The sequence below is a fragment of the Sycon ciliatum genome, chromosome 1, assembly GCF_964019385.1.
Source record: "Sycon ciliatum chromosome 1, ocSycCili1.1, whole genome shotgun sequence".
Classification (NCBI taxonomy): Eukaryota; Metazoa; Porifera; class Calcarea; order Leucosolenida; family Sycettidae; genus Sycon; species Sycon ciliatum.
In genome coordinates, this window is record NC_088643.1 from 85,926,438 (window position 1) to 85,951,430 (window position 24,993).

At 45.2% G+C, this 24,993-nt stretch overlaps 2 protein-coding genes across 2 annotated transcripts; one reads left to right on the top strand and one right to left on the bottom strand.

Moving 5' to 3' along the window:
• Positions 1-42: 42 nt before the first annotated feature.
• LOC135806057 (CAAX prenyl protease 1 homolog) lies at positions 43-8,836 on the top strand. Its single transcript, XM_065320203.1, has 9 exons — positions 43-286; positions 3,513-3,659; positions 4,094-4,177; positions 4,691-4,807; positions 5,239-5,391; positions 6,576-6,908; positions 7,132-7,284; positions 7,603-7,746; positions 8,005-8,836. The coding sequence occupies exons 1-9, from the start codon at positions 209-211 to the stop codon at positions 8,221-8,223; spliced, it is 1,428 nt and encodes a 475-aa protein (XP_065176275.1). The 5' UTR covers positions 43-208; the 3' UTR covers positions 8,224-8,836.
• A 743-nt stretch (positions 8,837-9,579) lies between these two features.
• LOC135806055 (alpha-taxilin-like) lies at positions 9,580-24,550 on the bottom strand. The gene is made up of 12 exons (XM_065320202.1): positions 24,331-24,550; positions 24,191-24,250; positions 23,924-24,034; positions 22,592-22,657; positions 18,591-18,667; positions 16,945-16,996; positions 15,906-16,025; positions 15,631-15,705; positions 15,344-15,436; positions 13,810-13,905; positions 12,914-13,033; positions 9,580-10,731 (listed from the first exon to the last, which is right to left on the bottom strand). The coding sequence occupies exons 1-12, from the start codon at positions 24,490-24,492 to the stop codon at positions 10,060-10,062; spliced, it is 1,704 nt and encodes a 567-aa protein (XP_065176274.1). The 5' UTR covers positions 24,493-24,550; the 3' UTR covers positions 9,580-10,059.
• Between the last annotated feature and the right edge of the window lie 443 nt (positions 24,551-24,993).

Genomic DNA, 24,993 nt, shown 5'->3' on the forward strand with positions numbered 1-24,993 from the left:
GATCTGCTTCTCATCCGTGATCACGAGTGCCTTGCAGCCAATAAGAAATTTTGCAATTATTGATTTGGTGCATTTTCCTGTTAGCCACTGTCCTTGGCCTATGACTATAGGTGACGGTCGCAGGGTTGTTGTTTTACTTTTAGGCAAGAGTGGTTCGAGGGAGTAAGAAGTAGCAGATAGTTCTGTACATGTGAGGTCAGACGCCAACATGGATATTCTTTTCGCCGCCGTGCTATCCTTTGACTTGATAGTGTTTCTTTGGGACAGCTATTTGTCCAGTCGACAGGTAAGAGCGCTGTTCAACTACTGTACTACATGTATCCACTGCTAGAATGATCAGTAGATCTACTGGTCATTCTTTGTTTAGTCCTACTAGTACTAGTAGTGTAGTCATTGCCTTTTTGGAGTGTGAATGATTATTGGAGTGTGAATGATTATTTTAAATTAATTGTAAGTACTCAGATGGTGAGCCAAGGAAAATATTAAATTGAAACAACCTGGTTTAGTTGGTGGACTCTAACGCATAACTTGTGCCCCACCGGTTTCCTTGTTTCAATTTAAAATTAATTGTGTATTTGTAAAATAGCGATGAATAAAACTAATTGTGTACTTATAACCATGTATAAAACGATTACCCTAAAATCCCGCCAGAGCGCCCCTACCTCCGCCACCCTTCGAGTAGGTCCAGGTGGGGAGGGGCGGATGGGCGAGTCCTACTTACCGCATTCAGTACTACAGTAAAACCTGGTTTAAGCGACCTCCCCACGGTGCAAGCAAAAGCGGTCGTTAAAGCCAGGTGGTCTTTAGAACCAGGTCCCACAGTGTCTGTGTAGAACTGTCCGTGCATGGAAAAACGGTCGTAAAGAGCATGTGGTCGCTAAACCCAGCGGTCGCTTACACCAGGTTTTACTGTACATGAAAAAGTACTCACCCTACGAAAACTGTTCATGTATCTCGTACACCGACCAAAGGTCAAGAGCCAGGAGTTGTACAGACCCGTAAAAACTCAGGGTTTGTGCGATCCCTGGTCAAGAGGGTGGGCACTGTTGCGTACATTTCCAACGGGGTTAAGCACCTGTCTGCAGTACAGTACGGCATCACAGAGTCATACGAGGATACAACCAATCATTTCCCTGACAAGAAGTCAGGGAGGGGCGGATTTTACTGTATTAAAATGAAAAATTCCAGAATGTGTATTTGCAATCATATTACGGAGCATCAGCAAATCGAATATTCGAATGAAATTCGAGAATCGTCACGAAAAGCACTCAATCAGTCGAAACTAGGGCTTTGTTCGACTGAAAAATGCCCGCAAACAGAAAATACTTTTCGAATACTTTTCGAATGCTCCGCGCGTGCTCTAGTACACGGCGCACTACGAGTACTCATTCTTGCGCATGTAGCTACTAGTTCTTACAAAACTTAAAGTACTAGTCAGGACTTCTTGTCAATCTTGACGCTTTCCTCTCTCTCGAACTGTGAAACGTTTTATCAAGTGTGCATTTTGTTTCATTTCAAGTATCCTGGAATCATGGCTTTGTCACCAACTACCAGCCCCGGTATGCCTCCTGCTCCCAGTACTGCAGTAGCCCTGCTGGCGTTGTCTCGGCATCTGCGTCTATCGTGAGTTCCCCGCAGGGAGAGGGCAACTCAAAGTGTGCCAAATATTTGAGGGTCGACCTTACCATGGATCTCATTCTGCTGAGGCAGTGTAGGGCCCACCCTCACCTATTCGTCCGCAAATCTCCTGATATGCAAGGGATAGCGGAGGAGCTCGGCCGAGATCCGCCTTTTCAAGGGGTCTCCAAGAGAGATCCTATCGCCAATAGCCTGAATCGGATGAAGCATCCGCCGCTTCGCGTCATCCCCAAAGGCAATGAGAAACAACAGCAACTCCGTTCATTGCACATCCCAAAATCCCAGTCCTCAACTGCTCAAGCTAAAAAAAACTCGATTCGAAAATACTGGACTGCGCTACATGCTGAACCTCTTTTTCATTCGAATTTTCTCTCTGATTTTCTTTTTGCCATTCGAATAATCAAATCGAAAATTCGATTTGCTGATGCTCCGTATTATCTAAACTTAGTTCAGACTACCGATAAAAAGTGACCGATTGGGAAAGTTTCTAAGGTGATTTGATCACGTGACGTTACTGGCACATTACCGGCGGAAAGGTTTTGCTGCTGCGGCGGTAACTGCATTCCGGCAGTAAAAAACGTGCTCAGGCTGAGAAAAAGGGAAAATCGCTTCTCAGGGCCGCGGTGAAAGCTGCAAAACTTACGTGACGGTAACGTTAGTTTATCGGTAGTGCAAATGTCCTTCACTGTTTTTAATATCGCCATTTACGTTTTGATGGTATTCACGGTAGTCTGAATGCGCCCTTCTAATTTAACCCTTTTACCACTGCATGCACTGCATGCAGAGGGGTACTGCCATCTGTCCACTAACGACCAGCGAAAATGGGTCATTTTACTGAAACCTACATCTCAAAAGTTCGTAACTCTGGCATCCATGCTCCAATTTACTGCATCTAGAGCTTCCTAGAAAGCTGCTGCGACGAGAAAAACGATGAATTAAAGCGCATGTTTCCACAAGGTTGTAGACCAGCTGTAGAGCTAGGCGAATCTGTCCCAAAGTCATGGCGCTGCCGAGCAAGTCAAAGAACTGAGCTTTCACCTGCCATTCCACTCTCCTTGCTCGTATCGAGCTTAATTTCTTGTGAACACTCCCGCGAGTCCACTGCTCGATTTGAACTGCAGTTGCCATAGCACCAAGTGGCAAAAATGCAGAAGAAAAGAAAACCGAACGCCCGAAATAGTTGCTGTAGCCGTGTGAAGTTGTGTGGCCGTTGGGCGCCATAACTCAGCGGTCCTATATCCTATCGCTTTGGCAATTATTGCAATCGCAAGCTGAGAGTTTTCTCTTCAACCTACATACTTTGAATGTGAGAATCGAGTAAGAATCGAATGAGTTACGATTGTTTGAATATATGCCCATTCTGAGCCCATATACTTTACTCATTTCCTCTGCTTCCTTCACTCATTACAGCAATATTTTTGGTAGATTAATACGCTATTTCAGAGTTAGTTGCATAGTATGCGGGTGTCATAGCCCGATCAATATAGTCAACGTTCTAAAATAGTTCATGCAAGAGCATAGCTCACCTTGTTGTTTCTTGTAGTACATGTACTGAATACCAAGTGGTTAAAGGGAATGACTGAATTGACCAAGGGCTCAGCTGATAGGATTCGATTGGATGATCCGTACATAACCATGACCATGTTCATGCGCACAGGTATACGGCAACCATCACTACTGCTTAGTACTGGGTGCAAGTGAGTATGTGCTGATGATCACCATCGGTCATCATCATGACCGCGTATTAGCGAGGGATGATGTAGATGTATGAGTCGTACATTGTGTCCGTCTGGATTCTTTTCAAACAAGTCCTGCTTGGTCCACCTCAGTAAGGGGTCGTCTTCATCTTGTCTGTTCTGTTGCTGTACTGACAGTATCGCCTGTATAAAGACACACCCAAAGTTCCTGATGAGGTCAGCACGTTTATGAGTCAAGAAACGTTTTCAAAGTCTCGTCTTTACCAGATGGACAAGAGCAATTTCGGTTTTTGGCATCATATCTACAGCCAGGTGGAGGGCATTGTAAGTATTGATTCAGCCTGCTTGCTGACTGTTTAGTCACATCCTGTGGGTTTTAAAAAAAATACTTGTATAATTTGTTCCTTCTGCAGATGTTTGAGTTGTGTGCTATTGAAGCCTTTACATGAACCAGATCCACTCTAATTCAGCAACCCACACTAGTGACAAGTACTTCGAAAAGAAGTATTACCTTCACTGGGGATGCGTATAAATGCAGTTGTCAGCTGTTTGGTGGTTCAATACCCAATTGAGTCTTCTTCCAAAATATGATTTCTGAATCTCTCTCCCCTCTTACTGGGGAGAACCACGTGGCCAGTGTCTGGCAGTGAGTAACTACAAGTAGAAGTACATGTACTTTGAAGTACAAATGTGTCTGTGTGTCTGTGTCTATTTGTGTGTCTGTGTGTGTCTATCTTTGCATGCGTGTTTTTTGCCAGGTGAGCTTGTTCTATGGCCTCCCTATGTTGTGGTATGCATCGAGTGTACTGCTGGAGTCCTTTGGCTTTTCACCAGATAGAGAGGTATGTCCAGTCACCATGGTGGTAAGGTGTGTACATGTACATGGTGCCTTTCTCTGCATGTGATGTGGGAGTAATGGAAGTAATGATATTACATGCACTTCAACGTTACTTACTTGTAGAACTTTGGCAAGTCAAGTGCTTTTAAAAATTCAAAACCTTAGCAGCATACTGCTCAAATGTGCACAAAATTTGAAAACCAGCCTCATTTGTTGGGGAAAGGGCTTGGATGGCTCCTTGATCATGCACACTTTTGGACTGTATCAGCATGGAATTCCCTCATCCTTTCTTGGAATCAAGATGAATTTGAGTTTGTGCAAGCGTATATTTACCACTTTGTGCCTGGTGTGTCTTTCCCTTCATTATTCTTTCTTGGAATCAAAATCAAACATTTGTGATCTGGGATTGGCATTGGGTCTATGTTCTACCAATCCTGCAACTGTGTGTGTGTGTGTACGTGTGCGCGCGTGTGTGTGTGTGTGTGTGTGCGCGCGCGTACTTGTGCTGTTCTGGCAGATTGTACAATCATGTATCTTCCTAGTCTTGACACAGTTAGTCTCGATGGTGCTCGAAGAGCCATGGTCAGTGTATGGCACTTTTGTTATTGAGGAGCGCCATGGCTTCAACAAATACGTAAGTGATCATCAAGGTTTTACCCAAAGTCTGCATGTTAAAAAAAGTGTTGTATGATGGCTCTGCCATCATACAACAGTACACTCAACCGAATGTTTGGGTATTCCATTGTCGTATGATGTGTTACCCTATGCGCGTTAACTCTGGGTCATCACCTAACCCCCTTACTTCACTTCTCTGGTGTGAATGATGATCCGTTGTTGCGTCAGCTAATGGATTATGCATCGGTTGCCTATCTTTTTTGCTAATATTATTGTCTTTTTGCTTTCAGTACCTTCAGATAATGTGCCTCTTGGCGTAGTCACTCGTACAGTAGCCACTCATACGGTAGCGACCTAAAAGTTCAAACATTGACAGTGTGTCTACTGCAAGTAGTACTGAACTGTATACAGCAGTATGTTCTTTTCATCGTGCATTCTTCTGTTCATTAGACTGTCGGCTTCTACATCAAAGACAAGATCAAGAAGTTCTTGGTGTTCACTCCGCTAACACTGGTTATTACCTCACTGCTGATCTACGTCATCCAGTGGGGTGGAGAGTACTTCTTTGTCTATGCATGGCTCTTCTGTGGAACAGTTATGCTGGTGAGGCATAAGCATTGGCGTGCACATAGAGATTACTGCTAGATACTTGTAGTTTGGTCAGCTAGATGGTTGATTTAAAATGTTGATGGCACCCGTAGGCATATACATCACTGTTGTCTAAAACTCCAATGGTGTTACAAGTAGCGATACTAGCACATGTGTGTAGAGGCGACGGTTTCAAATAGGACATAGGTTGCAAACTGGAATGGTCTCAATATTCACTTTCTCTCTTGGTATTTTGATTAGAAAACGTATGTCACAGTGAGACTACGATGTGTTTTACTCAGCGCCAAAATTCCATGGCTCTGCGATGACCAGAAGCGCCATACCAAGCATTTGAGTTTTTGACGTGTTGCCTCCCACTGCGACTTGAGTTTTACGACTTTCGAAAACTCAACTTCTTGTCGCAGGTAAACAGCGGCTTGCCTCTCGCCAATAAAGCACCGCATACCAATCAAAACTAATGGAAGCACACACAAGGCTTAGTGTTACTCTGTACTGGCCGTCGTGGAGCGATAGCAATTACCTAATTTCAGACCCAGAGTGAATTTGACGTGCACTCTAAAACGTGTCCGGTTTGGAGCCACCTCTGATTTGAACTTTTTTGAAGCGAAAAATTGGTCAACTTGGAGGCAATGGGTCAACACAAAGGAGTGGCTCAGTTCGATTGACTCTGGCCTCAGAGCAAACTTCAACATACCAGTTTCCTTCCACAAACATATTTCGAGTGAACAATCAACGCTGATGATCGGTTTGGGTCTATACAAATTTGGCTGTCAAGCCGTTCCGGTATCGAACCGTCGCCTCTACCAGTCTTTATGTCATGCAGTGCTAGAAGCCAGGGCTAGTTACTGGCTGTATCGGGATGCACATTGTTTCCTGACGGATTTCTTTTTAAGTAATTATCCCTGTAATGTTGTTCTACTCTGTAAGACATTTCAGGCCTCTGTGTACCTGTACAACCTATACTACAACCTAAGCTACATAAAGCTTGCAGTGCATTGAATACTCTAAAGGCACACCGTGCACCAGGACACCACCTCCAGGCACCAGGTGCATGCATCATAGTGATCTTGTATGACCGTGTACTGGGCGGACATATGCTTGTGATGGTCCTTTCGACTTTTACTAGGCGTTCATTACAGTTTGTATGATTGTATTGTTCTGCGTTTTCTCATTGCTAGGTGATGGTATTCATTTACGCTGACTTCATTGCTCCGTTGTTTGATAAGTACACACCTCTTCCAGCTGGTGAACTACGCACAGCAATCGAGAACCTTGCCGCTACCGTAGAGTTCCCTCTAACCAAGCTCTATTTGGTCGACGGAAGCAAGCGCAGCGCACACAGCAACGCATACTTCTATGGATTCCATAAGAACAAGCGCATTGTGCTCTTCGACACACTTCTGCGCCCAGAAATGCTTCCCGAGGAAATGCGCAAGAAGTCATCCGGTACAGAAGACGAGTCATTAAAAGAAACTGCCGAGGAGGAACATGAGCAAGTGGATAAGGGAGAGGTGAGGCAAGATTTTGCCCTATTGATATCATTGCTGGTAGTTTGGCCTTGTGAGTGCTTGTTTCTGATCTTTGATCTTGGCTTGTTAACCATAGAGTGCTGAATAGATGGGTGGCGTTGTGGGTAATGAATCCCACTACTGATGATAATATCTATGTGACTCTAGGCGGGGTAGCCAAATCCATCGTCTGCTTCAAATAGTGATGGTCTTTGTGTTTCAACAGGGAGAAGATACTCCAGCAGAGACTGTAGCTTCAAAGGACAGCAAGACTGAGGAGGAGCATGGCTGCACTCTGGACCAGATCCTAGCAGTGCTGCTGCATGAGCTGGGCCATTGGAAACTCAGTCATAACTTGAAGAACATCATCATTTCACAGGTAATAACTTCTTTGTTTTACTGGAAGTGGGACTTCTCTCTCTCTCCCCCCCCCCCCCCCCCCCCCCCTCATCACCACCTCAAGCCAGTGCATCACATCTACTGTTATGGGCACTTCCCTTTGAGCTCAGCATGATTTTGCCTACTGATGGAGCCCTGCATGACTATTCATCAATGTTTGGCTGGGTTGTTCCTTTTACACGTACTTCGAAGTATGTTCATAACATGACGTTGTCTTACATCATACAGTGGATTGCCAATCGCTGACTGTGTTGCGAAATCTTCATCATGATGTTACTTGGGTTTTTTCCGTGCCCAGATCAATCTTTTCCTATGCTTCTTCATCTTCGGTCTGCTGGTCCATCAACAATACCTGTACTCCAGCTTTGGATTCCCTGACAGCCGGCCAACACTGATTGGTATGGTCATCATCTTCCAGTACATCTTCTCTCCCTACAACGAGGTAAATGTGCCTGGTTGCTTTGTATCCCTTCCTTGGCTCATTTTCTGAAGTAAATTCTCAATGTTTCGCTGGCGATTGATGGAACCTGAATGTGCTTGCGCTATAAAAAAAATTGTTATGAGTTTGGAGGTTGAAGAAATATCATGAGACGAGAAACCAGGCCTGTCCTCTTTTTTCTTCTTTTTTGTTTACATCATCCCATACTGCTGTGCCACGCCATGGCTAACGTTTCGACTGTGCTTGTATCCATGTGTTCAGGTGATGGGTTTCATCATGACCCAGATCTGCCGCCGTTTCGAGTTCCAGGCCGATGAGTTTGCCGCGAAGCGGAATCGTAGCAAGGAGCTGGGTGAGGCGCTGGTTCAGCTGAACAAGGACAACTTGTCCTTCCCCGTCAGTGACTGGCTGTACTCCGAGTGCAATCATTCACATCCATCACTCATCCAGAGACTGCACGCTCTCAAGAAGTATCAGTAGGGTCTGGAAGAGTGGGTGACTTGTGCCAACAGCAGCCATCATTCTATTCATCATAGTCGTGTTGCCTTTTTCATCGGACCCTGTTGGTGTCTTCCTGTGTGTTCGCTCTCGAGTTCACGTCGTGGTCACGTGGTGTGTAGCACTGTATTCTGCAAGCTCACTGAAAGCATTCATATTGGAGTACAGCAAGCACAGGTCAGATAACCTTGCTGAGAAGCTGGTGGATCCGATATATCACCACATAGATCATGCTGTATCCTCCGCATTTCCAGGGCATTGGCTTTATCTTGTATATTATCTTGAGGCAGACTTTACCTACTTCAAGTACATGTACTTCTCGGTACACTGCTGCCATGTGTTTTTGTTCGAGCTCTCACTAGTGCTACCACCCACTCTCTTGTGTGTTGCTTCCTGGCCAGGGCAGTGATATCTTCATGCATGTCTGCATATTTGTTTCGCAGTGGTGCGGAAAGTGCAAGCTAGGTGAAGACTTAGGATGCTTTTTTTCATGTTTTATATACCTCTGCGGATTCCCGTGGCTTTTACTGGCTGCAGCCTTTCCCATCCTTATGATACTAGTACATTTGAACTTTCTTTCGAGTTGTGCCTGTTATCCGTCGTTCGCGTGTGTACATCACTGCAAAGTTAGTTGTCTGACTGGGGACTCAATGACCATGATCACCAACCTACAGTCTCCAAGCAGTCGTAAACAGATTTCCAAAGCAATGTACATGTACTGTGGTAGCACGTGCTTGTAATTATTTTCTAAACTGCTGGCCCCTGCTTTGGGTACGACTCCCTGAGGCAGTGGGTCATGCACGACAGATTGGGTAGCATGCACTACAAGAACCAATGCCTGTTTCAATGGGCATGTGCAAGACTACAAGTTGTACTTCAGTAGTTTGATAGTACCAAGAGTTCATAACCCCCCTACAGTGCATTTCAAAACTATAGATGCGTAGGGTTTTTGAAATATTTCAAATTTGGCTGGAACTTTTTGAGAATAGTTTTCGGAATATTGCTCAGGATCGCTCCATAATTACTCTCATAATTATAGTTTCTAAAGGATTGGATAACAGACGCCCAATTTGGAAAAATTTATGCACAAAGTGATCACAGATTTTATGTGGTATAGATGCTGGCATAACGGTTTTGCCTAGGTACGCGTCTATAGTTTTGAAATGGACTGTAGTCCACATCATCCTCCCTAGCCGAAAAAAGTATGAGGTCCACTGCTCAATGTTCAGCTTGCCAGGCCTCACATCACCAAGAGAGCATTACCAGCATTACCGGGCAACACATCTATCCACATGTACATAGCTTCCCGCGATGCACACGAAGGACACAGAGAATGGATCAGTGATTAAAAAACCTAAATCTCTCGTTGGAAATGATTCGTTTCTTTCTTACTACAGTAAGTTGAAGAAATTACAAATTCAGCAGGTAGCTTGGCAGGAACACGACAAAACAACTTGGTAGAAGCCTTTTTACTTCCTATGCCGAGACAAATACTACGCCTCAGAAAGCATCGCAGCAACACACATATCAAGTTGTGCTGGCTGTAAATGCTTGAGACTGCAACTATATCTAACAGATGACTACTACAAAACCACAAGAACTGGCCCAGATCCAAAAATCAAAAGAAAGTCCACGAGTGGTGGCATCAGAAGAGAGAAACTCAGAAGGCACGCTGTAGCAAAAAAAAAGCTGTCAACTTCATAGAATAGGCACTTTCAATGCAAGCGAAAAGCTACAGAATGGTTGGAGCTAGAGCTCAGGAATACATTAGCCAGCACACACCACAACATGACGACATGTTGATAGTGGTAGCAATAATTAGCCAGACACACCATCACCTGGCCATGAGGGAAGTTCAAAATTGTCCGGAGCTTCGGGCGACGACAGATCCGAGTGAGGAGAAGGATTTTCAGTGGATACCGTCTCACTCCCCGCAGTGTCAGCTGAACCCTTATCAAGTGGGGGTAGCGTGTGTGAGATACGATTAGCCTGCTTCAATACATCTGACGCTGTAGCTAACGTGCTAGAGAGTGACGCCAAACAATCGCCACCCTCCACATGCCCACCGCGTACACTGACAGCATTGCCAATGTTGTCAGATTCAAGCAAGGCTGTCAAGGCACTTGTGCTGACAGCGGCAGCAGCAGCAAGAGCAGCAGCGCCTGGTGAAATAGATGAATCAACAGCCTGTTGGGTAGCCTCAGTTGATGCTGTGCCTGTTGCTGAATGTCCAGCAGGACTGCTTATCAAACCACTGCTTGCAGCGAGAGGTAACTCTGACGTTTGAGAAGAGCTCGACAGTTCCTCATCTGGACTGGCTGGGTCTGAGAGAGCAGTTGGAGGTGGTATCTCGTCAATGCTGTGAAAAGAGGCATTGGCTAGTGGCGATGGTGCCACCCCTCCGCTATCAGCCTCAGTGATTGCTTTGCCATGACTCGCTAACCCTTCAGACTTGCTGTCATCACTGACCGCAGGATCTGTTGAGGCCTCCTACAAATACACATGTGGAGAAGAAAAGACCAATAACAATTCAATACATGCACAGTTGATGCAAAATCTGCTGGCACAAATACCCGCTGGCGTCGGGTTCAATGCAAAGATGCGATCAAACAGGGTGCTGGGGAGTGTGGCCTGACCAGCCAACCCCAAGGATTCGTCGGAGTATTCTGGCATCGACGAAGCACATTATGTCCTGGTGTCCAAAGTCCAACTCATATCCTGTACATCGTGCACTGCACTGCAGCCAGACTTGTATCATTGCCAGCTATGAACAGGAAAAAAACCCATATGCTGTTCAGTACTGCAGGACAAACTAGAGTTATATCCACTTGAAGATAGTATTTGAGTAGCAGCGATTGGCTTGCATAGTTGGACTGCCAAATTGATTATGCGAGGACGTTCCTATGGGTATTGAGCACTCCTCGGACAGTGGAGCACGCTACTTGATTACGAGCATGTTCACCAAAACGTTGCTCAAAATCACACACATTAGCACGCAAGAGAGTGGAAAGTACTCGGCAACACTGTAATCACTCCTGCTTTCATGCAAGACTGATAAAGCAAGCTGGGGGATAAGAGAGGATGATAACATCTTTCAACTGTATAGATGTGCTAGCGGTAGTGACAAAATCAGTACATGTACACGATCCAAAGCCGAGTCTGGTAGCCATACACAAAGACATCATGACCAGGGTTCTAGCCAAAGGGGGGTAGGGGGGCGCAGCGCCCCCCCCCCCCCCCCCCCCCTACTCTGTTTGGGCGCGCCCCCCCCCCCCCCCCTGTGAAAAAGTGCCGCCCCCTACTCATTTTCCGATTTCTGTGTTTTTTCACGCCATTCAACGAAAATGCAGTCGATAGTCACTACTAGAGGGTTCATAAAGGCACATTTGTGAGGGGTGAAGTCGGGGTTCACCCTGTATGTTGCATTTTGCATTGCAAGGCAATTTTGGACAATGGAAAAAAATGGGTCACGGGGTAACTTTTTCCCATGCCCCCCCCCCCCCCCCCCCCCCCTACTATACTGACCTGGCTAGAACCCTGATGACAAAGGAAAAACGGAGTAAGAAGTCACACTTTAGGAACATGCACCAAAGTTTTCACCAGTGACCTTCGCTGTACTTACAGTCCATTTCAAAACTATAGACGCGTAGTGTTTTGCAAAATTCGATGGGATTTATTTAAATATTTTTAGTTTTTTCTCCAGATTCCGTCTCTGCATCGCTTCACAATTCTGGCTATATACTTTGTTTTCGCTACAATTGAAGTTTATTTTTAGGCCAGGTTTTCCGGTTTTACATGTAATTTCTGTTTTGAAGGGTTTGACCAGTTTGTTTCGGATTTTTGCTCCTGCTGAGACAGTGCTGCGCCCAGACCATCGCGGGTGCATTTTTGTACGGGTCCTGGTAGCCTCATGGTTTCGATCCGTGATTTCCAGTACAAGTGTGGGGCATTCGAATCCCATCACGCCTCCTGCCTTTTTTTCTCTCTTCTTTTCTGCATGTTTTGGATCTTGTTGGGTGAAATACAGTAGAGATGATAATTATATTTCCTCTTTTTGATTTGATTTGAGCCTCCCTAGCCCTGTTCCCTTCGCCCGACACAACGAGTGACAGTGGTTTCACTCACGCCAGTTGCAAGGTGAGTTCGACGACGAGGATTTCGGATACTCAAGCGTCAATCAAAATCCAGCTCTTGTTCGAAGAAACAATGAACACGACTAATCATATCTTTCTCGGCATCACTGAGATTCTTACGGGCCTTGGAAGCCATTACAGTCAGGCACTCAGAAAATGCAAACAAGAAGAAGATTCATTTGAGACTTTCATCCGATTTCTTTTGAGACTTTCCTCACACCTTTTCATTTGCGACTTTGCGTGTTTTGCATCTTTTGTATTTCCCGCGGCGACGAAGAAAAACCTGAAAAACACATCTGAAAACCAGAAAACACTCATGCAAAACTCACGGCTGTCGTGCGCTACAGTACGAACGGCTCGTACGGATGAGTTCACGCGTCTATAGTTTTGAAATGGACTGTAGTTGAACAACTGAACACAAATTCTTTTTGAGGGTTACATGCTATTGGGTTGATGCCCATGAGAAAATCATCATTAATTTTTCATTCCCCATTGCTGCAGACGCAGTGAAGAGACAATCACAAATACACAACACTAACCTGTGACGCCTTCAGCTGCCGAGCAAACTCTGTACGCTCTGTTTGCAGTGCCCTGCACAAGCGCTCTAACCGTTCAGACTTTGCTTGCAGTCCATGAAGCGTTTTCTCACGAATCGTACGCTGAGCAAGATAAAAAGAAGAGAAACAAGTTGCACTAGAAGTAAAGTTCCACACAGATTACAGGAAAACTCCACCCACAGATTACAGCAACACTCCACACAGATTACAGCAACACTCCACACAGATTGCAGCAACACTACAGATTACAGCAACACTCCACACCGATTACAGAAGCACCACACAGATCACAGGAAAGCTCTACGCAGACCGTGCCAACCAGCAGCAGAAGGGGTACAGTCAGACCTCGCTTACCTGCACACATCTGTTTTCCACAAAAATATCCGGATAGGCGAGGGAACCGGATAACCGAACACTGGTTATGTTGGATGCACCACGTATGCTGTAAATCTGTAGCCAGCTATTTTCTTCCGGATGGCGAGGGATCCGGATAAAAGAGGACCGGATAAGCGAGGTCTGACTGTAGCAAGATACAACATTAACCTAGAAGTATACCAGGGGAATGCGCTGCCCGACCTCTACATTGTACTGTATTTCACACCACTCTGCCATCATATTTACTAATTCAAAACATTGCACAAAAAAAAAGATACTCTAACCTCATATGAGCAATCTTCCATATCGTGGCCTGAATTTCAGGACTTTCAGTGCTGAACGTACACATTTGCCCGGAGTCCACTTATCAAAAAAACCTTTCTCTCCCCCACCCCCCTCGCCAGAGACTTCCTCGATTGGGGTCTAGTAGCATTAGCGTCTGAAGAGTCATGAAAAGAAAATACATAATATGACTCAGCAATACACCATTTCAGTGCCCTCACCTCCTCCACCATTTCAAGTAAAGAACGATTGCTGTTCTCCCATCTGGTACGCCACATTGTTGTCTCCTTCTCCAGTTTTCGGATAGTTTTGGTCATCTGCAGCAAAACATCATCATCAGTAAAACCATTTGCACAGGCTACATAACAATTCGCAACGCAAATTTACTCCCTTTATTGAACATATTACAGTCATACATATTCCAAAAGACAGAATATGGCACCAGGGAATAGCGTTGGTGTTCATGATGGTTTGCAAACTCCGCTGCGGCCACCTACACTCACACGCGATGGTATGTGCGTGTTCAGACTAGGCGACGTGCAGGGAAAGTTAGCCAAGTTACTAAGTGAAATGTTCCACCAGAAGTCCAGTTCTACTACTGATGTACTACTTCGTTTCGTTTATATTTTTGCAGTTACTTCATCCCCATGGCCTATGATCACGTTTTACACACTATATTTCGTCACCTGATCTCTGCTTAGTACAGTAGCGACTTCACGCACGTGACCAAAAGGCAGAATCCTTCATCGCACGGATGTATGGTGCAGGGGTGGTGTGCATGGAACACTTTCTCTAGACGTTCTACGGTTGCCTTCACGTTATTCGTGTGCCCAGCACCTTCGATTTTTGCATGGTCAGCAAGCATACACGAATGAATAGCTTTCCAACGGTATGTCGCATGTCATGGTTCATCATTTTCTGATATATCGCCCCGTATTTTTAGTTTTCAAAGCGAATTTTCGGCATCTCAACTACCTTGGCCGTCGATGATCATGTCACCATCATTCAGTGTCCTTGAATTAGTTTAGATAGGTTCACGGTAATGTCCTTCTCCGTAGCCGTTTGAAAAGTTTGTGCCCAGCGGCTGAAGTCGACTATTGAAGTGCACTATTTGAGGGGTCGGCATAATGAAGCGAGCAGACTTTTGGCTGGTAAATCAATGGCTGTTACTGTTCTTCATGTCGAGGCGGTGGACGTGCTTGAGAAGAAGCTGATAATTTCAATCCATCGAACATCTACGACGGTTTCTCCGCCACTCTCCAACAACACCCTAATCCCACATATCGTGTATGCATTCACTGTGTACGCATGATATTCATGAGGTCAGAGAAACCCACTTTCGTGCCATCGCTCAGCATGCAATTGCATACATGGTCTCTGACGATTAAATACCAACTGCGTGGCCTCATAACTCCGGTATGGATACGATATCCCTATGAAATGTTCGGTGCATGGTCTGCAGATGTGCCTCTACCCAGATGTGAAATTTGTTGGCCCATAATTCCAATTTTAAACTTTGGGACTGAAGTCCCTATTAGTAGGTAACTTTTCCTGAGCATGCATTTTCGGCTAAATCATTGCTATGCAACTTCATGTGTGTGCTCAACAAACGAGACCTGCGGTGGAATTATTTTCTTACTGAAATGGAGACGCTTTCAGAATCTTTGTCTTGTTTAAGCCCCAGTCTTTCTAAGACAAACCACTTGCTATAATTCTGAAGTACATGTATAGTATACAGCTCATAGTTCACAGTACCTTGTCCATTTCTTTCTTAAACGTAGCAAACACCTCGTTGCTCTTCGTCAAGGTCTTCTGGAACTCCTCAAACTTCTCTGTGTACAACGATAGCTGAAGTAGATATTGACACAAAACACAAGCCCAGTTGAAAATCGTTTCAAAGTCTGGAATAGTGAAGCAAGCCTTTCACCTCCATGAAAACTACACACAAGAGAACAGCAAACCAACACATCCATATCCTATGCATGACGAGCAGCAGTAGGCACAGGGCCACTGCTCATTCATGTGCAAGCTAAAAACAATACCTGACTTCGAAGTTCAACTTCCTGCTGTGTAAGAGCTTCACATTTCCGCTGTTTTTCTGCAGTCTCGGATAGAAGCTGCACATACGCATGCACGCACGCACGCACGCACACATACACACACACACACAAGTGCAACAAATCACGGTTGGTGTACACGGATCTGCAACTCTAGAAGCGAAAAAATGAGTGAGCGAGTGAGTGAGTGAGAGAGAGAGACCTGAACTAGGAAAGAGGTAGTGAGAAACAGGCAGACAGAGAACACCAACACAACATACCATTTGCTTTTCAGCGAGACTTCGTTCCTTCTCCTCAGCAGCAAACATTGCCTGCTGTGCAAGCTTTGCTTCACATAACTGAACCTCAAGCTGTTTCTGTTTGAACAGTTTGTCACAGTGCTGCAGACAACACAACATACAAAGTCATGACACTACGTTGAAGCACCAGGAAGGGAATGTCAGAGATAACAATAGCACATAGCATGAGGTGGCAACATAGCAAAAAAAAGCAGCATCTGAATGGAAAGTGGTGGCAAGTGGAATCTGATCCCAGGCTTTCTGCGCTTCAGTGTGAGTACAGTACTGTCGGGCGCCGAAGAACGGAGCGCCGAAGAACAGCCAGGCTAGAATTTCATCAAGCACAGCATACCAATGTATACGCGGTGACTCAACTGCGCATCGACTGTAATACATGAAAATAAGAACGGTCTAGGCTAGGAGGCTGACCCCCAGTTCTTCGGCAACCGACAGTACTGTACAGGTTTGTATCCACTGCTCATGATTTGTCAGGCACACATGCGCGCCCATTTCGACGTTGGAAAGCATGAAGTGATATGGCCATCGAGCCACATGGGCTCTTACGCATTTGTGTACACTGCACATATCGTACACTTTCACATGCTGACAACTAGCAGGCGCTGAGATTTGCCTTACAGCAACTGTAGTTCTAGATGTGGATCAAACTGGCACAAATACATCCACATTATTTGAGAAGGTATAGTTTCTGCGTAAAGTCCGAAACATCTCTTAGCACAGCAACCATGCACTAGGAAGCTCACAGCAATACCTCATACGATCTTGCTAGAACTATAATGCGTGCAAGCCCTATACGAAGAAATCAGTACACAGCTCTTGCAGTACAAGTTATGTGGCTGCATGTTAGAATGAAGTGTTGTAGTGCTCCATGACATGGGTCAGATTTCCATATCAGCACTGCAGCATGCTCCTGAGAAAAGCCATAGTTCACCCATGCAAGGGTCTCCCCTACTTCAGGCACAACATCATCTAAGTAGAGAGCATAGTGTCTGCTCAGCCTTACTTCCTCATGACGCTCAAACTGCTCCACCATATTCTTTAGTCGCGTGACCAGACTGCAAAATACAGAATTTGCAAAGGAGAGAGAGAGAGAGAGAGTGAGAGTGAGATACCACCTGTCTATATAATTTAGCTACGGACTTGGCAGGCAATCATGTGCAATCAGTAACACAAGGCTGGTGTTGATTAGCTGTCACAGTGGTCAAACATACGTATAGTTGGTTTTCAAATGCAAGTACAGTAAAACCTGTAACTAACGACCACCGTGACTAGCGACCGGCCTGGTACTACCGACCACTTCGTCAGGCACGGACGGTCTCACATTCAAAATGCACTGTGACTAGCGACTACCTGCTGAACGCGACCAGCGACCGCCTTTTCTTGTCCCAATGTCGAATTTTGACCCGTAACTAGCGACCGCGATGTAGGAAATCAAACATTGCTCGAAGCTTCTTCTCGAAATGTTGATGATTTTCCATGGTCCTGAAAGGACCATATACAGCTGGACAAATGAACGCAGTCTCATTTTGACTGTGGAATCAGTGTGGACTGCACTACACCTGTCATAATTTCAAGTGCTGTCAAGAACAAACATGATAGGAAACGTCTTGGAGAGCGCATCCAAAGCGCTCTTTGATCGATGTTACTACTCGAAGGAGAAACTAAGACTGAGCGGCTCTCTGTCGAAGTGCAATCACACAGCTCAGTCACCAGGTCACACTGAGTCCACAGAAGTCAGAGAAATATCCGGCAAAGAAGCACTGTCCTGCATCTCAACATTACAACTGTTTACGTTGCAGCGTGGCTTGTCTACCATGGCAATGGATGTAGAGAAACTTGGTGCCTTCATGAACAAACTTGAAGCCCAGCGCAAAGAGAAGCTTCAACAGGGAACTCTTGACTCCTGGCTTCAGAAGTAGGAGCTGAATTTAATGTCTGCAATAAAACTTGATTTTCTTTCTCTCCAAGTGTTGTGTGATCTGAAAGAAGAATGTCAGTGCGCAAGTGGTGGGGGATTGTATTATCTGCATTTTGACATACATATCATATAATGGGATCCATATATGGTCACGCGGTGCAAACCTCTAACTAAAGACCACCTGCCACTAAAGACCACTTTTCCGGGCACCAAGGGGTGGTCGTTAGTTACAGGTTTTATTGTATTACGTACAGGTAAGGATGAACACTTGGATTTGGTATACTGGATCGTCAGAAACTAGGCCGGACCGTTGTTGTGGAATTATCCACCACCAGACCAGCGCAAGGATATAAGTTGCACTATAATTATAAATTTCAATTCCAAAATGCACAAGAAGTGTACAGAAGAAAAAAGCACGACCTCGACCAGGCCAGAAGCAAGACGAACTGAACACAAGATATTGAAAACCCTTCTCCTCAACAAGCTGCATCACGTACAACGGAAAACAACTGGCTGCACCAGCGCGTGCACCAGCACTGCACCAACGTGTGCACCAGCGAAATCAATATCGAAAGTACGTATCAATCATTACATTACGTACAACATGCGCAAGAGGGTTACTCTACTTCACCACTAAACACACAATGATGAAGGTTGATAGGACATGCCATTTGCATTATTGTTATGCCCCCCCCCCCCCCCCCCCCAAAGCACAATATTCTCCCACATACTCAATGTTCTCAGCCTTCAGTAACTGGTTGCGCTTGTGATGCTCATTAAGCTTGACTGTTATCTCCGAAACTGATGTCTGCAAAACAACACAATACAGAAATGTTGTTGTATGTTAGATGCTGTAGTCAAGGGTATACAACACAGTACATACAACAAAGCAAAAACGGGGTAATGTAATCTTCGCCATTTGGGCAAGGGGTGCAAAATTTCAAATTTCAAATGTTATTATTATAAAGGTTTTCGTGCCATGGCCCTTATTGTCAGCACGCAGATATTGTGTTGATACTTCCTCTGCCCAGGCAAAATTTTCGCTTATCTCTTTCAGCCCACTGACAGGTGTCTGGCAGCTAGTTTGTTCAGTTAAATAGTTCGACCAAAACCAACGTTAGTTCAGAATATATCTTAGTCTGGAAACTCCATGGACGAAAAGGATGAAATTAACCCTTTTAAAACCGGTCTACCATAAGCGAATCGATACTATAGTATCGGTACGTTTGGCCCTCATTTTTTTGGGGTCTTGTTGCTAGGAGACAGCTAAAATGGCGCTCTACGCGTAGCTGAGGTCCAAGGCTTTCTGACGATGTACAAAACAACCATGCTTTCCATACAACTTTTTGCCGTATCGATCGACTTGTTGAAATTGGAAAAGACGACCATCCGCCATGCGCGCATTTCGAGAATGCGAGTGCATCTCTTGGGGCCGTGTTTGACAAGCGTTCTGAGAGCAGTAACATCACCAGTCCGGGCTAGATCTCCCGGGAGGTTTTGCAGTGTAGTGTGTTGAGAAAAAGAGCTCCGTTGAGTCCTGCTAGTTCAAAAATATATCGTCCACGAATGAAGAAACAAAATTCTCCAAACAGAGAGGAAGCCTTCTTGCTGCCGACACGGCGACAGCGACTGTCACAAGGACTCGTCAGGTGCGATCAGCTGATTCGTCTGGCCGTGAGAATCACGGCATGCGTAAGCTCGCGCCTGAGTACTCATCTGAGCGAGAGTGAATCTGACGCGAGCCGCGCTGAGATGAACAAACCGAAACTGTGATATCGTGGAATGGGAATTGCTGCTGCTGGCGTATCGCCGATGGCGAGGTGTTGGTGTTCAATGGCGGTATTGTAGAGAGCCTACAGTTCTTGTAAAGACGTAGCCCTTACCTGATTGTTTATCGTACGACTTCAGCTCCATCACGAACTTGGTATGCCCTTCGTGCTGTGATATTCGTGTATTTCATTCGCAATTGTATTTTCTCTCAACTTGAAGGGCTACCATGGGCCCTACCCTTGCCTGGACCTAGTCATATTTGAATTTTCTGGACGCGTTCAGGCATACCGATTTTGAAAATATATTAAAAAATATATAAAAAATTCGACGGGGTTCGCGTACCGGGCAGGTCAAGAACAAGGAGTCGTACAACTCCCTGCTCAAGAACCACCTTTCCGCTTCCGTGGGACGCCACCACCCCATGATCAGGCGTCAGATGCGGCTCCTAAACGGTGGGGGAGGATAGATCAGATCCACCAACCAGAGGCCAAAGGCTTCGATCCCATTTGCCACATCCATGTATTACTCATGCCAGGCCACTTTTTGGAAAATATATGGTTTACCCATACCTACATCACATGGTTCTTGAGTTATTGCTGGTTGTGTGTACATGTATTTGCGTGACCACCCCTCACATACTTTGAGTTAGACCGGACAATGGTTAAAGGGGAAGTATACCCTAAAATCAAATTTTCACCAGTTGTAGTCTTCGGGGTGCTGAGTCGAATGGTCTTGGTCCGAGGAAGCTGAGACGCTCCCTTCCTCCTTTATTCCCAATTGAACTCGCGCACTTCCACCGAAACTGGATGACCGCGCCCTACTAGATAGGGATTTGTAAGGAAAAAGTCACTAAAAACAACGTTTCGTTCTTATAATAGCACGGATGACCGCGATTGGTCCATATGTTGTAGTCTTTTGGCCGCTGAGTCGACTGGTTTTGGTCCGAAAAGGCTGCGATGCAGCGTTCGGCCCTTATTCCCAATCGAGCACGGTTGAGTAAGCGGTCACGTGCTCATTTACAGCCTGTTTGGGCCCGTTTATGTCACTCGAGTTGAACCTTTGAACCCGGGAGTCGTAAAAGCCTCTTACGACTCCCTGCTTTGAACCTTTGAGTTGACCGTGCTCATGCGTGTTCGATTGGGAATAAGGGCCGAACGCTGCATCGCAGCCTTTTCGGACCAAAACCAGTCGACTCAGCGGCCAAAAGACTGCAACATATGGACCAATCGCGGTCATCCGTGCTATTAGAGAGGTTCCGCACTACGTAAAGTTGAGCAACTTTACGTTAGTGGGCAGGAAAACCCGTGAATTCGCGAGTTTGCACTCCACTTACGGAAAGTTGTCTACGGAGAGTACGTAGATAGGGCTCTGATAACGTAGCTGGTCCGTAAGTGGATTGGGGTACAAATTTATGACTCTCTCCCCAGGTTGATCTGGTCGTACACTGCCGCGTTCGGAGTTGCCAAGGGCAGCTACATGATTTGAAAACTCCGTATGGCGGAACCCAGATGCGCATGCAGTTTACGTAAGACTTTCCGTAGATCGACTACGTTTTTTACTAACGTAATTACGTTATGCGGAACCTCTCTATTATAAGAACGAAACGGCGTTTTTAGTGACTTTTTCCATACAAATCCCTATCTAGTAGGGCGCAGTCATCCAGTTTCGGTGGAAGTGCGCGAGTTTGATTGGGAATAAAGGAGGAAGGGAGCGTCTCAGCTTCCTCGGACCAAGACCATTCGACTCAGCACCCCGAAGACTACAACTGGTGAAAATTTGATTTTAGGGTACTGTAATTTCACAAATTATCGGTGTACTTTTATTTTCGGTACTTTCGGTGCATCTGCTTCATACCTAAAATTTCAATACACCGAACTAACACTAACACACATAATCCAATAGGGAACAGCTTCTCTGTACCGAAAATTTCTGTTCACCTAACCTGGCCTTTTGCCCTCATACCGAAAATTTTGAGCACCGAAAATTTCTGAAATTAGAGTATACTTCCCCTTTAAATTCCCGGCGAGTATTTCTGCCTATACAGTACATGTACCTCCCAGTGTAAAGAGAACATGGACAGGACAAGAAAACAAGTCCACAGGCTGGATTTACAGAAGGGTTTCGCAGTTCAATGTGCGCCGTGATACGGCAAGCAATGGCCAAGATGCGAAGTGAAATTCACAGAAGAAGTCAGCAAGGTGTTGCTGCTTCGTAATTTTTTCTCAGAGTGGAACTCGGGAACGCACGACTTTCTGACACTCCTTGATACAATTTTTTGTGCAATTTGTTCCAGCTAATGTGGCCAAAGTGCAGTCGGTGCCATTCAGTGGAATCCTGGATGCTGTCAAGGAGAAGTACGTACCGTAATTCCGCGCATATAAGCCCATGGGCTTATATGATGGGCTTATATGTGAAATAATGCAGTTTGGGGATAAAATATCCAGTAAAACATGTTCGTTTGTTAGCCCATGGGCCTATATTCGAATTTTGAAGGTTCACGAAAAAGTACAAGTCCGTGCTCATAGTGGGTCTACCATACTCTACTGGTAAACTGCACTGACCTGCTGTACCATGGTAGAAAGAGTGAGTATTGTGGAAAATTCTACTTGACACGCGAGTTGCATTTCTGTCTGTTTAATAGTGTTTATTAGCCCATGGGCTTATAAACAGAGGTGGGCTTATATGCGCGGAATTACGGTAGACAGCGAGTCGAGAGTCAAGAGGCGATGATGAAGAGGTTGACCAGCCAGATATGGATGAGGAGTGCATCAAGCTTGCTCCACCACCGCAACCGTCTCATGCTGATGCTCTCCGCAGTCTGTTAGTCGTCCGCCGTTACCTGGAGACCGTTGACAGTGCTGGTACATCTGCCAACTTTAATCTCTGTAGCCACCTGGAGCAGTATGTGCTACGCATATATTGATATGCATATTGATGAGGGAAACACCAAACACACACACACCTGAAATTTCATGGCAACCTCTTGCCGTCGCTCCTCTTCATCTTTGTTCCGTTGCTGGCACTCCTCCTGCACCACACCAACATACAAGATGCACCACACAAAGCCTTGGCATACCCAGCAGAAGCAAAAGGGCTCAGACTACGCTTTGCAGCACCAGGTACTACATTATTTTTATACTTACTTATAGTACACAATCCCCACATCAAATTGTCCGGCAATTCTAAGATCGGACGTCTGAAATGCATACTTCTTGAAGTAGTCAGAAACGCCATGAAATCCACACACATAGAAAAGGAGTGGGATTCCTGCTGATAATAATTTGAAGTTCCCTGTACCCGGTACTGGCCAGAACAGTGTACGTGAACACTCTACTCGGCCAGCTCACAATAATGTGATGCCCATGCCTATAGTACATATTCAAATCTGTGTGACAATGTAAGCATTTTGACATTGATACTTTGTTGTGGGTGCACTTTCAGCAAGTTTCAGGCAATGAGAACTTCCAGATAATTAGAAGCCCCCCGGGCAATTTGGGGCTTGAATTATCAGGATTCTTCAATGGTATTTTGGTAATGGCCACGTGGCGTTACCTATTACTGGCAATCATAAAGCAAGGCATCATTCTAATCATTCCAGGAGTGATGTCATTTTGTCAACTGAGAATAGTGAACAAGGTGGCTTGCACCCAACATTACAGCTAGCGGTTGCTGATGGGAGCAGCCACCTTATTATAATATTACCACTGAAATTGAAACATCCCAGTTCGAAACGCTGATTTTATTACATAAACGCATAACACTACCATTGCAAAATCCAAAATAATTTATTTTTTGTCGCAAGTCCACCTGCTAAACTTTGAAATTATAGTCCCGAAATCTTCATTATTTCGGGGCATGGGGGTGCTTGATCACTCTGTCCTCTCCACCGACACACAATTGCAACCAGCAGTCTGGAAAAATCTGGGTGGACTAGGGTGCGAACATGCATCTCCCTAATGCGTTTTGTCTGGTGGGGCAAACAAAAGGCGCTGGACATTATTATTATTATCAGTTCTTTTCGCGTTGACGTCACCAAGCAAGTTTGGCTAGCCTTCGCAGAAGCCAAATGGAATGAAAAAATGAGGAGTGAGAGGGGTCAATGAGGTTCACATACACATGAAACTTTATCTTTTTTCCAGCTTTATTTGTGTTTTAGGACTGACTTGATATGTGTGCTGCGAGCGGACATCCAATTTTGAAATATAAACGCCATGATTTTTCAACGGAATGCCCCGGAACCAATGAAACACAAACAGTGAGAGAAGACAAGAAAATAATTCAACCGTACACACACCTTAATTGCCTTGCAATGCCGTTGAAGTTCTCGGCAGAGACTTTGCAATTTACTTTGAGCCAAGTTGCACTTGTTGTAAGCCATCTGTAACTCGTCCTTCTCGTCCATCAACTACAAAACATCCAATAGCAAGATGGGCATGACAATTGTCATATTAATTAATTAATAAATCGGAAAACAATGAATATGTAGCCACTGAAAACGTGAATACTATAAACTACACACTGTGAACTATGAGTGGAATGGAACAAAGCATTCTGCACCTACTTTTTGCTCCCGTTTCCGAGCCTCCTCCAGCTGGCATCTTAAAGAAGAGGCATCATCACCCTGCGAAAAGCCAGAAGAAATATCAGTAGAGGCCATGCCTGCTTCCACGTTGTGGCAGTCACGTATTCACATTCTCTTACATCAGCTGAAGGTGGTGCAGGTTTATCGCTCGTTCCTCCGTGGGAAGCGTTACAGGAATCAACGCAGTCAGTATCCTTGCTGCATTTTTCTCCACCATCCTCCCCGTTGCAAGACGTTTCGTCTTTGGGTAAGGCCCCATCGCCACCACCTCCTTCATCCATGTTCAAAAGAATGTTGCATTCAACTAAAAACAAAGTAAGTAAGTTGTGTGCAATGAAGAATTTTTTGTTTTGCTTTCCTCAGACCACGTTGCTGGCCGCTGCACGTACACGTACATGTGGTCGCGTCGGGTCACATGCATGCTCCCCACCCTGCTGTTCCAGTGCAGTCCCGGGTCTACCGGTACATTTTGCTAGCATATGCGCTATGTCACATCGCCATTTTTTGTTCAAAAGTGCGGAAGGCTCGCGTGCCAGATGCAGAGTAGGGCAGACCCGAATTTGCTAGCAATTCTTCTAGCAAAATATCGAAGAATTTTGAAAGGGAATTTGCTGGCAAAATGGAGCAAAATATCGGTGTGTTGGCTGGGAATTGGGAGATTTTACACATATACGGTGCACATGACTCATTTCGGCACAGTTTTACCAACACGTGACTCACTTTTTCTCATTTTTGCCAACACGTAACCCACTTTCGGTCAGGTTTCTCACACGTGACACAAA

What these genes read in the sequence shown, in the direction of transcription:
- LOC135806057 (XM_065320203.1), top strand. Translation starts at nt 209, where the DNA reads ATGGATATTCTTTTCGCCGCCGTGCTATCCTTTGACTTGATAGTGTTT. An exon ending in GCTTTTCACCAGATAGAGAG is followed by an intron (nt 4,178 to 4,690) that starts GTATGTCCAGTC and finishes CTGTTCTGGCAG; the next exon opens with ATTGTACAATCATGTATCTT. An exon ending in TCTGTGGAACAGTTATGCTG is followed by an intron (nt 5,392 to 6,575) that starts GTGAGGCATAAG and finishes TCTCATTGCTAG; the next exon opens with GTGATGGTATTCATTTACGC.
- LOC135806055 (XM_065320202.1), bottom strand. Translation starts at nt 24,492, where the DNA reads ATGGATGAAGGAGGTGGTGGCGATGGGGCCTTACCCAAAGACGAAACG. An exon ending in CTCGGAAACGGGAGCAAAAA is followed by an intron (nt 24,035 to 24,190) that starts GTAGGTGCAGAA and finishes GATGTTTTGTAG; the next exon opens with TTGATGGACGAGAAGGACGA. An exon ending in CTGAAGGCTGAGAACATTGA is followed by an intron (nt 16,997 to 18,590) that starts GTATGTGGGAGA and finishes TGTATTTTGCAG; the next exon opens with TCTGGTCACGCGACTAAAGA.